Source organism: Balaenoptera physalus, assembly GCF_965194825.1.
Source record: "Balaenoptera physalus genome assembly, chromosome: 13".
NCBI classification, from domain to species: domain Eukaryota; kingdom Metazoa; phylum Chordata; class Mammalia; order Artiodactyla; family Balaenopteridae; genus Balaenoptera; species Balaenoptera physalus.
The window spans coordinates 59,250,948-59,264,693 of record NC_138892.1 but is presented as its reverse complement, the minus strand read 5'-3'; the positions used below and the strand labels follow the sequence as shown (position 1 = coordinate 59,264,693).

The following is a 13,746-nucleotide window of genomic DNA, read 5'->3' as shown; positions in this document are numbered from 1 at the left end:
TTTATGCATTCATTCATTTAATAAGCAGCTACTGAGCTCTGACTCTTTAGCAGGCATTGTGCTAGGACTTGGAAACTCAGACACCCTGACTCTCAAGGAGTCCTGCTTCAGGCAGAGGCGCTCAGACCAGCAATGCAAGCACACCTAATTCCAGGGCTCAGGGCAGGCAGGGCAGGGACCAAAGAACTCAGTTCCCAGGGATAAAGTCCCTGCAGAGAGGAGACTTCCTCATCTACTATCCATTCCAGGTTCTAGAAGCTCCCGTCGCCCAGCCTCTCACTCAGGTGGGCTCTCCAACTCTTCCACCTTCCAGCCCCACCAAACACAAGTGCACCCTCCAACTCACAGTCTTGGGGCTTCTGATGAAGATCTTTGTTTTCCCAAAGGCCACCTCCTCTGAGGACACACTCAGCTCCCCCAGGACCTTCTCGACCCCCTCCCTACAGGAGCAGGTGGGGAAAGCTGCCAAAGGGCATCCCAGGGGAGGGTCCTCTCCCACCTTTCCTCTACCCCCTTTCACCCCAGGAAAAGAGTTCAGGGTTTGAACAGACTTCAGAGCCTCTGAAAAGTGATCATTCAATTCATTTCCCCGAGAATCCCTTCACCGAGCTTCAGCGATACACATGGCACCACCTGGTCTCTTCCCCCACAGAGGTTCCCTGCACTGCCCTTCCCTTCTCCCCAGTCTCCCACTGAGTCTTACCGGTCTCCACCGTCCCAGCGAAGCCAAGTGCTCCGGCTCAGCAATCGGTACCTTTCCAGGAAGGACCCATAGGCCTGGCGGTAGGCATAGCCTGCTCGTCGCACCCGCACATTCTCCAGCAGCCCCAGGTACCGAGCTTGGATGGCCACCAGCTCCGAGGAGAACTCACCTCGCTGCTGATGCTCATTGGGCTTTATACACCTGGTGGGAGGTGAGGCAAGGCCCAGGCTACAGGGGCTTCACCCTTGCCAGTGTCACCCATCCTGGTCTCTACACCTCTGTTCTGTACACATTCCCATTAGCTGAAAATTTTCAGAGGAAGCAGACACACTGGCCTTCCCAGTTTCACTCACTATAGCATGGTCCCTACTTGACCATGACGTGCTCCCCCTTACAGGACTCTCAGCTCCTCAGCTGGCTCTGTTTTTCATGAGGAAAAGGGATCTGGTATCCTATTCCAGAGACAGCCACCCCCCCGCCCCCGCACAGACATGTTCTACCATGCATGGACCCTGCAAGTGTCATCACAAATGCACCACGTTCCCCTATGTGCCCAGCATGTCACCTGATGTAGTTGGGTCTCTTGGAATACAGGTTCTTCATGAGGATGGCCACAGAACCCTTGAACTGGACCCCAGCAGTTGGGGGGCGTTTGAGAGATGCCTGCTTTGGATCACCCTCAGGAAACAAGGACCGAAGGAGGGGGTGCTGGGCCTTCCACATGGCCTGGGACAAGTCCCGGAAGAGTAGGTCGTTATTCTTGTCGATGAAGCTGTTCACGTTGTAGGTCACCTGTACAGGAACAGCACTTGATCTGGAGAGCCCACCACATTGTCTGTCGTGCGCGTGGCCCTCCCAGTCTCACTGCGAAGTGTTCCTGGTTCTCACCTCCCCCCAGTGCCTCCCCCATTGCCTTCAGCCTGTGCCCAGGCCCTAGTCTTCACCCTCCAGCCCCGCGACATCACCTTGCCCGCATAGTGGCAGATGCGGAAGCAGCTGAGGCCCATGCTGTGGTCATACTGGTGCTGGGCGTTCTGGGTGACTTTGCTCTCATAGTGATCATGCTTGGAGAAGACCTGGTTCAGCTTTGCTAGGAAGGTGGAGTCACTGACCATCCCAGGCCGCAGGCACTCCTCGTCCAGCATGGCCAGGATGCCTCGTTGATTCTGGCCAGGGGAACAAGATCAGCCCAACCTAGACCTGGTCCTTCAAGACATCCACATCCTCACTGCCGCTGCTCTGCCCCCTCATCCTTTGCCCTCTTTACCATCCTTATCAAGTGGGGTGGGGAGGAGGGGAGAGAGAGACAGGGGAAAGGTGTTCAGGCAGTCTGGAGGGGGAGGTCCCAGAGATGAGAGAAGGATAACTTACATGCTCAATGAGGTTACAGATAATGCCATTATCAAAGTAGTCCACCTTCACCCACGGTATGCCCTGGCAAGGGGAGATGACAAATTACATGGAGCAGGTCCAAGACAAGTCTCCAATGGTCTCACCAGAACCAGGCCCCCTTTCACCCACCCGACAAAGGACCATCAGAAAGCCCTATAGTTCAGAGGGGTCCTTGGTGTGGTTTCTATCACATCCTCATCCCTCCAAGGTTGATGGAGAATTTGTGGGGTGGGTGGGCAGACGTGTGGGAGGACCCAGAGCAGTTGTGAGAGAGGGTGAGACACTGCAGAAAGCCATGTAGGTGCTGCAGGTTGGAGAAGGAAGTGGAATATGTTGGGTGAAGACTGGGATAGGGATTACCCCACTGTGGGAGTGGGAAGGGTCCTTGAGTATGTAGAAGAGCAAATGGCCATACTGTTCTGGCAACAAGCTATGGAACCAAAGCACATAGGTGAGTTTATCATCAAACAACAAAGCTAATTTGATACATCTTCAAAGACCTTCATCAGTGAGTCGCAAACTCAAGTGTGCCTCACAATCACCTGGAGGGCTTGTTAAAATACAGATTGCTGGGCCCCACCCCCAGGTTCTGATTCAGCAGGTCTGGGATAGGGCCTGGGAATTTGTCTTTCCAACATGTTCCCAGGGAATACTGCTGCTGCTGGTCCAGGACCACACTTTCAGAACCACTGATCTACATGATACTTTGGGGCTGTATAATTTGTTTTTTAAAAAGCAAGAATAGTATAGAAGCAGAAGACCCATAAGAACATGCATCTCTAATTTAGAGATTTGCTGGCTATCAGGCCTATAGACAGAAGAGCTCCGGACCAGCCAAGTGCCAGACCTCCCAGGCTCAGGCCATTCCCAGGTGTGGTTGGGGAACACGAGCCTTTCTCTTCCTCCTCCCTCACAGGTCTTTAGGGAATGCAGAGTGGAATTAAGTAAAGTTGCCCGTCCACTTCATCCCCAAAATACCTCCCCCAACTGGTTAAATGAACAATCCTATGCAGCTGTAGAAAAGCATCTTTACGTACTGATACAGAAAGGTCTCTTGTCAACTGGTGAAAGCAAGATGCAGAACAGAGTGTATTCATTGCCACTTGAATAAATTTTGAGGGAAAATATATTTACAGATTTTTTTGATTACACATAAAAGACCTCTGGAAGGAGGCCGACTTCAGTTGCCTCTAGATGCAGGAGGGAGAACTAGGAGGCTGGGATGGGGTGGGAAGGAGACCTTTCTTTATATACCTTTTTAAGCTTTTTGAATCTTGAAGCATGGGAATGTATATCTATTTGATAATTTAAATTTTTAAAGTAAAAACATACAAAACCAAAAAAACTTTTAGTTGTGACCACATTGCCTGAAATTCTGCCACAGCAGGTTCCTGAGAGCTCACAAGGAACATCCCTGGGAGGGTTTTGATGAGTGAGATTCAGCCATTCACACTTTGGAGTGAATTAGCTCAATCAGAGAGCTTTTCTAACACTTGGCCATAGAAAACGGGGCGGTTTTCGCTGACCAGGGGAAGGAGTGTGGAAACTTTGAGCCACGGGGCATTTCTGGTGAGGAAGTCTGGGTGCTACAAGAGGGGTGGCAACATCAGTCCAGCCCAGAGGAGACAAAAGATTCTGAGACGTCAGAGAAGGGCACCGAAAGGGATGTGGTAGGGTGCCAAGCCCAGGAGAAATGCCCCTTCTAAATTCGGCTCACAGCCTGCCCTGGGCCAAGCACAGCTGTCACTTCACTCTTGTCAGGTCTCTCCCCCACCCCTACCCACCCAGACACCCTTCCATCAATCTGCCCCCTTCCTCTCCTGGCCTGGAGGGCAGGATGGGGAACTGGGGGTGGAAAGCAGAGAATTAGGGCTTCTTGGTAATGCTGGAATATTCAGCTGTGCAAGGGAGACTTTTTGTCCTTAGTGTTCTCGTCTGGGGACAATTGAGAGGAAGCTGTGATGAAGGAGAAAGATCTGGCATACCGCTAGAAGTCATCTGAGAGAGGGGAAGCAGGAAGTCCTCGTTTACCTCTCTCTTATATTCCTCTTGCTCCTCTTTCAGCGTTATCTCTATGAACACCTGCTGTAGCTTCTCATTGCAGTAGTTGATCACAAATTGCTCAAAGCTATTATCCTGTGGTGGGTACACAGGTTAGAGAGTGAGACCAGCTCAGCCCAAGACCCTTCCTCCGTCTCAGCCCTACCTCCCCTCTCTCACACCCCCCTTGAGCCTGCCGCTGCTAACCCTCAGGAAGCAGGGTGCTGAGGTTGCTGAAGCTCTCTCACCTCTAATATTTCAAAGCCATAGATATCCAGGACCCCCATGACCTTCCTTTTCTCCCCAGTGCCCACCTGAAGAGGAGGAAAAGATAAGTCTGAGGACCGGCCCGCTACACAGCAGGCCAGGCCCCTCTGGGATGGATGTGAGTAAAGCAGGAAGCAAACAGAGCTTGGGTGAGCTTGACCAAGCTGGAAAGGAATTGGTGTAATTTTACTCTCCCTCTTCCTCTATATGCTGAAGGACAAGCAAAGAGGGAGGAAAGGAGGAAAAGGAAGATGTAATAGATTCCAGGAAAATGCTCTCATGGTACAAAGTAGAAAGACGTTAAAATCTTCTAGGGAAAATAACCATCCCTTATATTTGTAGAGCATTTTACAAAAAATCCTATGATCTTATTTCATTAATCCATCTATCCCTATAAGGTGTGATTATTCCCATTCTACAGATGAAAAAAAATCGAACTTCAAAAGAGCTAAGCATTTACCCAAATCTGGATTCAAATCCTATATTACCCTGCTGCCTTCTGGTAACAGATTCTAAATTGATGGCACTTTCAGATACGAATTTTTAAATAATAGCTCTATTTTGACCTGATTTGCACACCATAAAATTTACCCTTTAAAAGTATACAATTCAGTGGGATTTTTTTTTTTTTTAGTATATTCAAAAGGTATACAACCATCACCACTAAATTCCAGAGCATTTTCGTCATCCCCAGGTGAAATCTTATACGTGTAACCCATTAGCAGTCACTCCCTATTTCCCTGGCAACCACTGATCTACTTCCCATCCCGATGGATTGCTTACTCTGGACGTTTCATATAAATGGAATCATACAAAATGTGACCTTTTGTGTCTGGCTTCGTTCACTCAACATGTTTCCAAGGTTCATCCACATTGAGCATGTATCAGCACTTCATGCTTTTTAATGGCCAAATAATATCCCACTGTATGGATATACCACATTTTGTTTATCCATTCATTAGTTGATGTACACTGGGGTTGTTTCCACTTCTTGGCTATTATGAATAATGCCTCTGTGAACATTTATGCACAGGTTTTTATGTGGACATCTGCTTTCAGTTCTTTTGGATATATACTTAGGAGTAGAATTGCTGGGTTATATGGTAACCACGTACACAATTTCATCTGATCCTCACTAAATCCTGTGAAACAAGTAGGCATTAGTGTGTCTCATTTCCCAAATCAGGAAACTGAGGTTCAGAATCTTTGTGAAACTGAAAGACCACACAGTTGGTAAGTAGGGAACCCAAATAGATGAACTCAAAAAAACAGAGATGTTTCCAAAACACTACATTATCATAAATAAATAAATACACCCTATCCTCCTTACTCTGTTCATCTCAGAACCCAAGGCATGGGGCGGGCAGAGGAGAGTGCTGAGGGAGGAGGGCAGTCTCTCACCTTGATACTCTCATTGATTCGATTCACTAGCCAGTTGAAAAGGCGGCTGTAGACGTTCTTAGCCAGAGCATCCCGAGCGTACTGAGCCTGCAGGGCAGTGCCAACTGGTTAGTGTGGCAGCCACAGAACAGACTCAAAACTCAGCCTCCTCCCACAGGGCCCCTCACCTGAACGACATTCAGTGCAGTGACCACTTTTTCTTTGGCCGTTTCCATGGTCCTTGAGCACAAAGCTCTCTCTAGTTCCGCTGAATTCAAACCCACCATTTCCCCAATCTCTTGAATACCTGGAGTGATGAGGAAATACAACATGGCCTGAGAGAGGGCTTGCTCCCAGGGGAGGGAGGGAGGGCTGAAAAGTGAAACTGCTGAGAGCCTGCTGTTCCTGGGTCTTACTGGGAAAGTCCTTACAGCCAATCCAGAACATAGCTCTGGAGGGATCTCTGGGGAGGAGGAGGAAAGGGAGATCTTGACACTTTGCATGCATTATCTCCTTTAATATGAGAATCTCCTGAAATGAGTGTAATTGTCCCCATTTCTGCAAAGAATCCACTGAGACTCAGAGAGGTCCCAGAACCTAGGTCTACCGAACATCAAAACCTCATTCCAATATGCCTCACAGGGAGTTCTGAATGAGCATGTTTGGGGAAGAACTCCTGAGCGGGCAGAGGGGGACTGAATCAGAGGGAGGTCTATTGTGCTGGAGATGGTGGAAGAACAGAAATTGTAGCAGGAGATTCAGGGAGCTGGTTGGGTGCAGACCTTTCCCATCACGGATGCCACTTGCTGGTACCCCATTGGCCTGGAACTCGTCTGCCAGTTCCACATTCCCCAGCTTTAACACCAGGGCCACCACCTCTAGCACTTGCCGAATCTCCTCCTTGGAGAACCCAATCACAGTCATCGCACTCTTGGAGAGAAAGGAGAAGTCCGAAGCTGAACTGCGGTGCCAGTCCAACGCTTCCCTTCTCAAAGCCAGAGCCTGGGCTCAGGGCATGGCCTAATGGCCCATCCCAGGTACTCACCTGGAGGGCCTTGAAGTTGGCAGTGTCGTCCATGCCATTCACCCTGGATGCCCCCGGGTTCAGGTAGGCATAGCCATTTGTGTCCCGTTCAAGCTTCAGGGCCTCTGGGAGGGCCAGCATGAGGGAACAGGGTCAGTACACATGCTTTCTGGAGTCCTCCAGCCTTGACCCTCCCGGTCCTTGTCCTAGGTTGGTTCATTCCTTTATTCAAGGAGTCATTTTTGTTTTAGGTTCTTCCCCTGCCTCTTTTGTTTTGGGATCGCTAATTCCTGTGATGATAGACTACATTTTTAAGTGGTATTTAGGGTTTGGGTGTTCATAATTGTTGAAGTTTTCCCCAACTTTTATGAAAGAAAAGCCTCATTCTACTCTTTTCCCCACCCTCAGGGTTCCAAACAATAACAACAAACAAGAAACCTCTCTGTCCTGCTCAGTTCTCAATGGTTCTGGGAGGATGAAGGTGAGGAAAGAAGGGTGAGCACACATCTCCCACCCACCCCCAGCCTCAAGGCCTCGCCCTAGGCCCAGGTTGGCGCACCCACTATTTGTTCACAAAGCACCAACCAAGTGACAGATACTACGTCCCCCAATCCTGACTCCCTTCTGGAAGGTTTTCTCTGCGTGTAGCTGAGCCAAATGGCCCTCTTGTGTTCCCCCATTGTGCATCTCTACCCCAGACCACACCACATGGGCTGGGCTTTGGGTTTTTTTCTGTCCCTCCTACCAATGAACAACTTGTGAGTTGGGACTGTGTTTTTCATCTTCATATTCTGTGTGCCTGGCTGGCATGCAGGAACTTTTTTCTTTTTAATAAATGAATCAAGGGAATGGTCAAAGCCGTTCACCTGAGATGGGAAGGAATGGGTTAATCATGGAGCTTGAAGGGTATCAGTTATCTGTTATCCAAATGATCTGAGAATCAGGGAGTGACCCTCAAACTAGAGTTTAATGGCAGTTTCCCCTGAGACACAAATTTTGAAACAAGAGCCTGCTAAAGAGGGGTGTCTGGAAGGAGAATGAGTCAGAAAGGCCCGGGGATGACGACACCAGGGAGGGAGGCCCCACCCAGACTCAACTTAAATCAGTGAGTGAAAATCAGCCAGAGCACAACTCTAGTACCTATGATTCAGACAAACGGAATACAATCAAGACAATTAAGCCAGGAGGGAGGATAAGACCAGTGGGGGCTCTTGAACCATAGAGATCTCCAGGAGGGGGAAAGGAGATAGGCACAAGTCCAGCATAGAATAACCAGAAACCAAAGGGACAGGTTCTTGGTGGCTAGACACCCACAGTGCCCACAGTTAGAGGGGGGGATTGAGAGGGGAAACTCTGGCAGGGCTTTAAGTCCCATCAGACCCTGCAGTAATGCCCATCCAGAGCCACCTCAGGCCCATCCAGCATCCAGGCTGAGATGGTCTCTTCCCCAAGACAAGGTAAGGTGCTCCATGCCTTCTGCCCCTCTAGCCAGCTACAGAGCCTACTGGCACTGATCACACTGTATTGCGACGTAGCTGTTCATGCATCTGCCATTCCTAGAAGACTATAAGTTCTTTGAGGACAAGGTCTCTTACTCATCTCTGTATCCCTAGAAGCTAGCACAATGTTCAAGCATAGTAGGTGTTCAAGAGATGTTTGATAAATGATTGAATGGAACCTCCACAGAACTATCTAAGAAGAGAAAATCAAGGACAAGGTCCTGGGCAAGGCAGATGTAGACCCAGGACAACTTCAACTAGAGCTCATTGAAAGTTCTTGAACACTTGTAACATCCTGCCTGCTTTCCTGCTGAGCTATGGATAAAGTCCCTTAAATTGAAGATAGGAGAGATGGTAGATGGAAATAAGTGTTCCATTTTTGAAGCCAGCTTGGGGAAAGAGGAATCCAGACAAGACAGAGAAATAAGAGCAGTGAAGAGGTAAGAAGGCTTATTCCTAGCAATAAAACCCCAGAAAAGGAAGAGAACACAAAGGTCAAGGGATTTGTTCCCAACAATGGGTGGATGAGATTCAGGGTGGGGACTGCCCTGAGATTCAAGGGAAGAGGGCTACAGGGATCCAGAGGGGCCCAGGGGTTCTGGGCATTGAATGGAGGCTAGGGATGTTCTGCCACGTGTCGGGGGCAGGCACATACTCAGCAGCTGTGGATCTGCTCCAGCCAGTAGCTGATAGAAGATGTGGAAGTTCCTTTCTCCTTCAAGGTGCTTCACCACACGGGATTTCTCAAGCAGATCTGGCAGAGAATTTGAAAATAATGTTCTGAGGACCTGAGAGGTACTGCAGCTTCCCTCTAATTCTGCCCTCATCCCTAGTGTTCCTAGTGGTTGGGAAGCCTGGTAGTCTAACATTCCTCCTTCCTACAGCAGCAGATTAGCCAAAAGGAACACCGTGGGGCAGGTGGGACAGGTGGTAAGCGGGATGGGGAGACACATACAGTTTGTGATGACACCACCAAGGGGGGATCCCTTGAAGTCAAACTCAACATCCATGTATTTTCCCTTCAGAGACCAGAGAGAGAGAGAGAGAGAGAGACTTGGCTTCCTCCTCTTCTCGCCACCCTGTCCAGGAGGGAGCTGTGCCTTGTTCCTCCCTCTCAAGGCCCCACACCCTCTCGTCCCAGTCCGGGGAGATGTTCACTCACAAATCGAGAGGAGTTGTTGTTGCGAATGGTCTTGGCATTGCCAAAAGCTGTGGAGATGAGGGGAGGGGGAATACGATGGCTGAGGGGAGAAGAGGGACTCCAGAGCGGGGGAAGGGGGAAGGCCCTCCAGCCATGAGGCCGATCTCAGGTTTCTCAGGCTGAGCGAGAACAGCGATTTGGGGAACACTGGGGTGGGGTGGGGGTGGAGAGGGCAGAGACTGGACTTCTCACCCTCCAGCACTGGATTTGACTGAAGCAGTTGCTCCTTCACAGAGTTCACCCGTTCCCCTTCCCCACAGACAGCCGCCACGTAAGTCATCACTAGCTTACTAGCCTCTGCAAGAGAAACCCTCACGTGGATCCCCCACCTATGCCCTTAACCTCCCTCATCCCAGCACCTCACACCACTCAGTCAGAAAAAGCCGGGGAGGAATTTCAGGGGGTGGGGGCAGAACTGGGCCTGGCTTGGAAAGAGACAAGGGGTATTTCCAGCAGTGACTCCATGGCTTCCCCCCCGGCGCCTCACCTGTCTTGCCAGCTCCACTCTCGCCCGTGATGAGGATACACTGGTCTTGGTCCTGGTCCCTCAGTGACTGGTACGCCACATTTGCCAGTGCATAGCTTGCGGGGAGGAAGTGGGTGGTGACTAGTGTGGGACCAGTCCAGGACAACATCTTTCACTCGACCCCCAACCCCCAGACTCATTCGCCCTCCCCACTTGGACCAGACCAAGGCAAGTGACAGGCCTAGGAAGGGGCCTCCAGAGGGCCAAGGGAGGAAGGCAGCTGGAGAACCTCCTTCGGGAGGAAGGATAGAGGAAGTTAGGATGTGTCGTCATAGCGAGCTGGGGCCCTGTCACCTTTCCTCGGTCCCTCTACTCACATATGGGGCTTCAGCTCGTAGAAGGTATAGTCACAGTATTTGGCAATGAACTCTGGGCCATAGATGGGCAGCTGTTGGTAGGGATTCACTGAGACCAACACGTTCCCAATGTAGGTCTGGTGCCAGGGAAGATGAAGGGAATGAGAGAGGGTGGGGTTTAGGGGGAGGCACGTGAACTCTCTGGCCACACGGCCACAGGCAGGGGCACCCGTAAGCACTCACATAAATCTCCCCCTTTTCATAGCGCAGTTGGAGGTTCTTGATCAGAGACTCCTGCTCCAGGGGTTCCAGGAGCACAAGGTCCTCCACCCCAATGCACCCTTCCAGGAGAGTCATGTCCAGAGGAGCAACTGATCCTGGGATCAGTCTGTTGATGTCTGCTCAGCTTTAGAGGCCAGTAACTGTTTGAGGGGAGGAAGGCAGAAGGACCTAAGAGAGGTTTCCCCTCCCCTAGTTCTGGCCCTAGAGAGAGCCCCCAACCTGGGAGAGGCCTCTGGACCAGCCCAAGCTAACAGTGGAGGCTGCAGAAACTCTTGGTGGGAGGCGAGGGAATCCTCTGCTTCCTGAATTAGGGTTGGTGGGGGCGGGACAGGACCACCAGGGTGAAGAAGGCACCCAGTAGGCAGCAGCTGGGGGAGCATCCTTGTACTTGCAGGGGAGAGGGCTGGGGAGGAAAGGGTAAGCAAACTTCATGCCACAGCACCGAGAGCTCCCTCCCTCCTGCACTGAGGCTGCGGCCAGGGTCCAGACTCCCTGACTCTTTGTCACCCGTTCTCCTTCTCAACTCCCCGCCTCTCACGGCCCCTGTTTCGGTCACCCAGCGCACCCATACCCCTTTGAAAAATTGTGCCAATGTCTTTCCTCCCCTCTCATTGCTACAGTGAGATTCATTTTTTAAATGGGGACTGGAAGAGGTGATGAGCTCAAGGACAGAGACAGGAGTTCCTCCGTAAAAGGCTGGAATACCCCAAAGAAAGTGAAAATGAGGTTGGTTTCCCCAACAAGCAAGTAGCTGTCAGGACCTCTGGATGTGCCTACACGTCTGTCCCTATTTTTCCATGTCCAGCTTCTACACCCATGACCATAAGCTTCTGGCATGGACTTTGCCCCAGAGGGACACACCTAGCTTTTTAGTAGCTGGTGGGAATGGGCAAGGAAAAGCAGCGTCAGAGGGGCAGGGAACACCGTGCGGCTCGGCCTCCATGCAGTAGGCACACGGCAGGTGCTCCCCAGAGTGGAAGCCCAGCCCTCCTCAGCCTTTCCTGGGGGACTGAGTAGGCAGGGCGACCTGGTGCAGGGCAGGATGATTACAATGGTCAATGCCACTCCCTAACAGGAATAAAAGAGCCACATCCTCCTGTCCTGCATTGCTGAAACTGAGTGGGGGAAGGGAGGGAAGCAGGAAGGGAAGGTGGGGCAAGAAAGGGGCACAGGCTGCCTTCTCCCTTCACTCTGCCTTACCCAAGCTTCGGGAAAAGGGAGCACCTGTCACTTCCTGTAAAGTCACAAAGGAGGGAGCAATGAGAATACTGATTATAGCAACCTTTAGCAATCAGGTAGTATGTACTAGGGGCTAGGCAGGCTCTAAACACTTTACATACACTAATTCACTTGATGCTTACAATATCCCCATGAAGTAGATATTATTATCATCCCACATTTTCTAGATTAAAAAAAAAAGTTAAGATTTTAAATAACTTGGCAGGGAAGGGCGAGAAGTAGAAGCGGGGCTGGGCTTTAGATTTTAAAGGAATGGGAATAAGATTGGTTTGGCTTCTTCTTTGGCTTTAGATTTGAAAGGAATGGGAATAAGATTGGTTGGAGGTGGGGAAGAGGGAAAAAAAGCAGCCCCCACATGGGGCACCCAAAGATGTGAAAAGAGGAGTAGAGGCAGGTTAAGGCAGGACTCACCAACACTGGAACTAGGATGTAACTTCAGTGTCTCTTGGAGAATGGTGGATGAAATCCCAGTTTGACAGGAAGGGGGCATAGGAGTCCCAGGCCCCAAGGCTGGAGAGGTGCCCTCGTTAATGGGAGCTGTCCATGGTGTCAGGGAAGACAGGAAATATTCGACCCTCCTCTTCCCAGTGTCCACGATTCTGACCTTCCTCTGTGCAGCCTCCTCCAGCCAGGGCTCCCTGTGCCAGTCAAGCCAGGCGAGCCCTGAGATGGCTGCTCAGCACAAAGTCCGAGGCTGTTCCTGCTGAGGGTGTGGCTCACTTAACCCTTCACAGGCCTGCAGCCCCAAACGGAGACACTCAGTCGCATGAGACAGCCCCTCTAGGTAGGAAGGGGTATCTGGCTGGCCTTAGCTGAGGGGTTCAAGCAGAGTTCTTGCTCCATTGCCCCCCAAATTTGGAAATGAGGGCAGAAGGAGCAGACTTTATAGCCAAGGAAAAGCTTTTTCCAAAAGTCAGGAATATTGTCAAAGAGGAAGTTAGGCTGGGGTGTCTTCTGACCAAAGAAGTAGTACCTCCCTCAAACCTACCCTTCCTATCTTGTTGGGAGCCAGGGGGTATTGATGATATTACTGGAAGAACTAAGCAGACAAAATTCCCAAATTTCTCTCCACTTCCCTCCCCCCATGAATCAGACCCCATCGTACAGGTCCAAAGATTAAAGTTATTCATAACACCTGACATTTCATTCATTCAGTGAACTCCCACCTGTGTGTCACCTCATTGAATCACACCACCCTGTGAGGTAGGCAGTGAAGACTCACTCCATTAAAAAGGAAAATTAGAGACAAACACCGAGGCTCAGAGAGGTTACACAATGTGCCCCTAGTTCCACAGACAGCACATGGCAGAACCAGGAACAGAAAAATGCAGCTTCCTGACCCCAAGTTGGCCACAGGTTCCAGCCCAAGTCCTGGTATTTCTCATTTTATTCCTTCTGTGCTAGAATACCGAATAAGACCCTGGGATGCTCTTTCCTGGGCACTATCTCAGCTGGAAATAACTGCCTCCAGTGGACAAGAAGCTTTAAAATCCTATTTCCCAGGGTACCCCCTCATCCACCCAGGAAAATTCCTAAACAGCAGGCTCCCTATGCCCACCATCCTCCCTCCCAGGCATGCACAAAGAGCAAATTAGGTAATTACAAACACTTAGCTGAAGATAGAGACTTGATTCTCCAACTCCCAGCCACAGCTGCTTGGTTCAAGGTCCAAACTCTACTGCTCTCACAGAAGCACTCTGCATAAGCCTGGCCCATCAGCAATTCCATTACCAACCTGCCCTTACATAAATTATTGATCTACTAAATATATACGTATTTGAAGGGGGTAAAAAGCAAGAGGCGAGAGAGAGAGAAAGCTGAGTGGAAGTGACATCAGAACATAATCCCATGTACAGGGAGAGCAGTATCACAGCAGAGGCAGAAATGACTAAAGATC

The 13,746-nt window shown here is 50.3% G+C and overlaps 1 protein-coding gene across 1 annotated transcript in view; it reads right to left on the bottom strand.

Moving 5' to 3' along the window:
- The window catches only part of MYO1A (myosin IA), a 27,348-nt gene extending 13,602 nt beyond the window's left edge, over nucleotides 1–13,746 (bottom strand). Inside the window, exons 1-18 of the mRNA XM_082421689.1 lie at nucleotides 10,572–13,746; nucleotides 10,350–10,465; nucleotides 9,994–10,088; nucleotides 9,699–9,803; nucleotides 9,468–9,514; nucleotides 9,261–9,324; nucleotides 8,961–9,059; nucleotides 6,828–6,931; nucleotides 6,565–6,712; nucleotides 5,971–6,089; nucleotides 5,804–5,890; nucleotides 4,384–4,449; nucleotides 4,127–4,231; nucleotides 2,075–2,137; nucleotides 1,669–1,869; nucleotides 1,269–1,495; nucleotides 704–904; nucleotides 347–440 (exon numbers count right to left, since the gene is read on the bottom strand). Coding sequence (XP_082277815.1) covers nucleotides 347–440; nucleotides 704–904; nucleotides 1,269–1,495; nucleotides 1,669–1,869; nucleotides 2,075–2,137; nucleotides 4,127–4,231; nucleotides 4,384–4,449; nucleotides 5,804–5,890; nucleotides 5,971–6,089; nucleotides 6,565–6,712; nucleotides 6,828–6,931; nucleotides 8,961–9,059; nucleotides 9,261–9,324; nucleotides 9,468–9,514; nucleotides 9,699–9,803; nucleotides 9,994–10,088; nucleotides 10,350–10,465; nucleotides 10,572–10,685 — 2,055 coding nt within the window. The 5' untranslated portion in view covers nucleotides 10,686–13,746. The remainder of the gene's footprint in view (nucleotides 1–346; nucleotides 441–703; nucleotides 905–1,268; nucleotides 1,496–1,668; nucleotides 1,870–2,074; nucleotides 2,138–4,126; nucleotides 4,232–4,383; nucleotides 4,450–5,803; nucleotides 5,891–5,970; nucleotides 6,090–6,564; nucleotides 6,713–6,827; nucleotides 6,932–8,960; nucleotides 9,060–9,260; nucleotides 9,325–9,467; nucleotides 9,515–9,698; nucleotides 9,804–9,993; nucleotides 10,089–10,349; nucleotides 10,466–10,571) is intronic.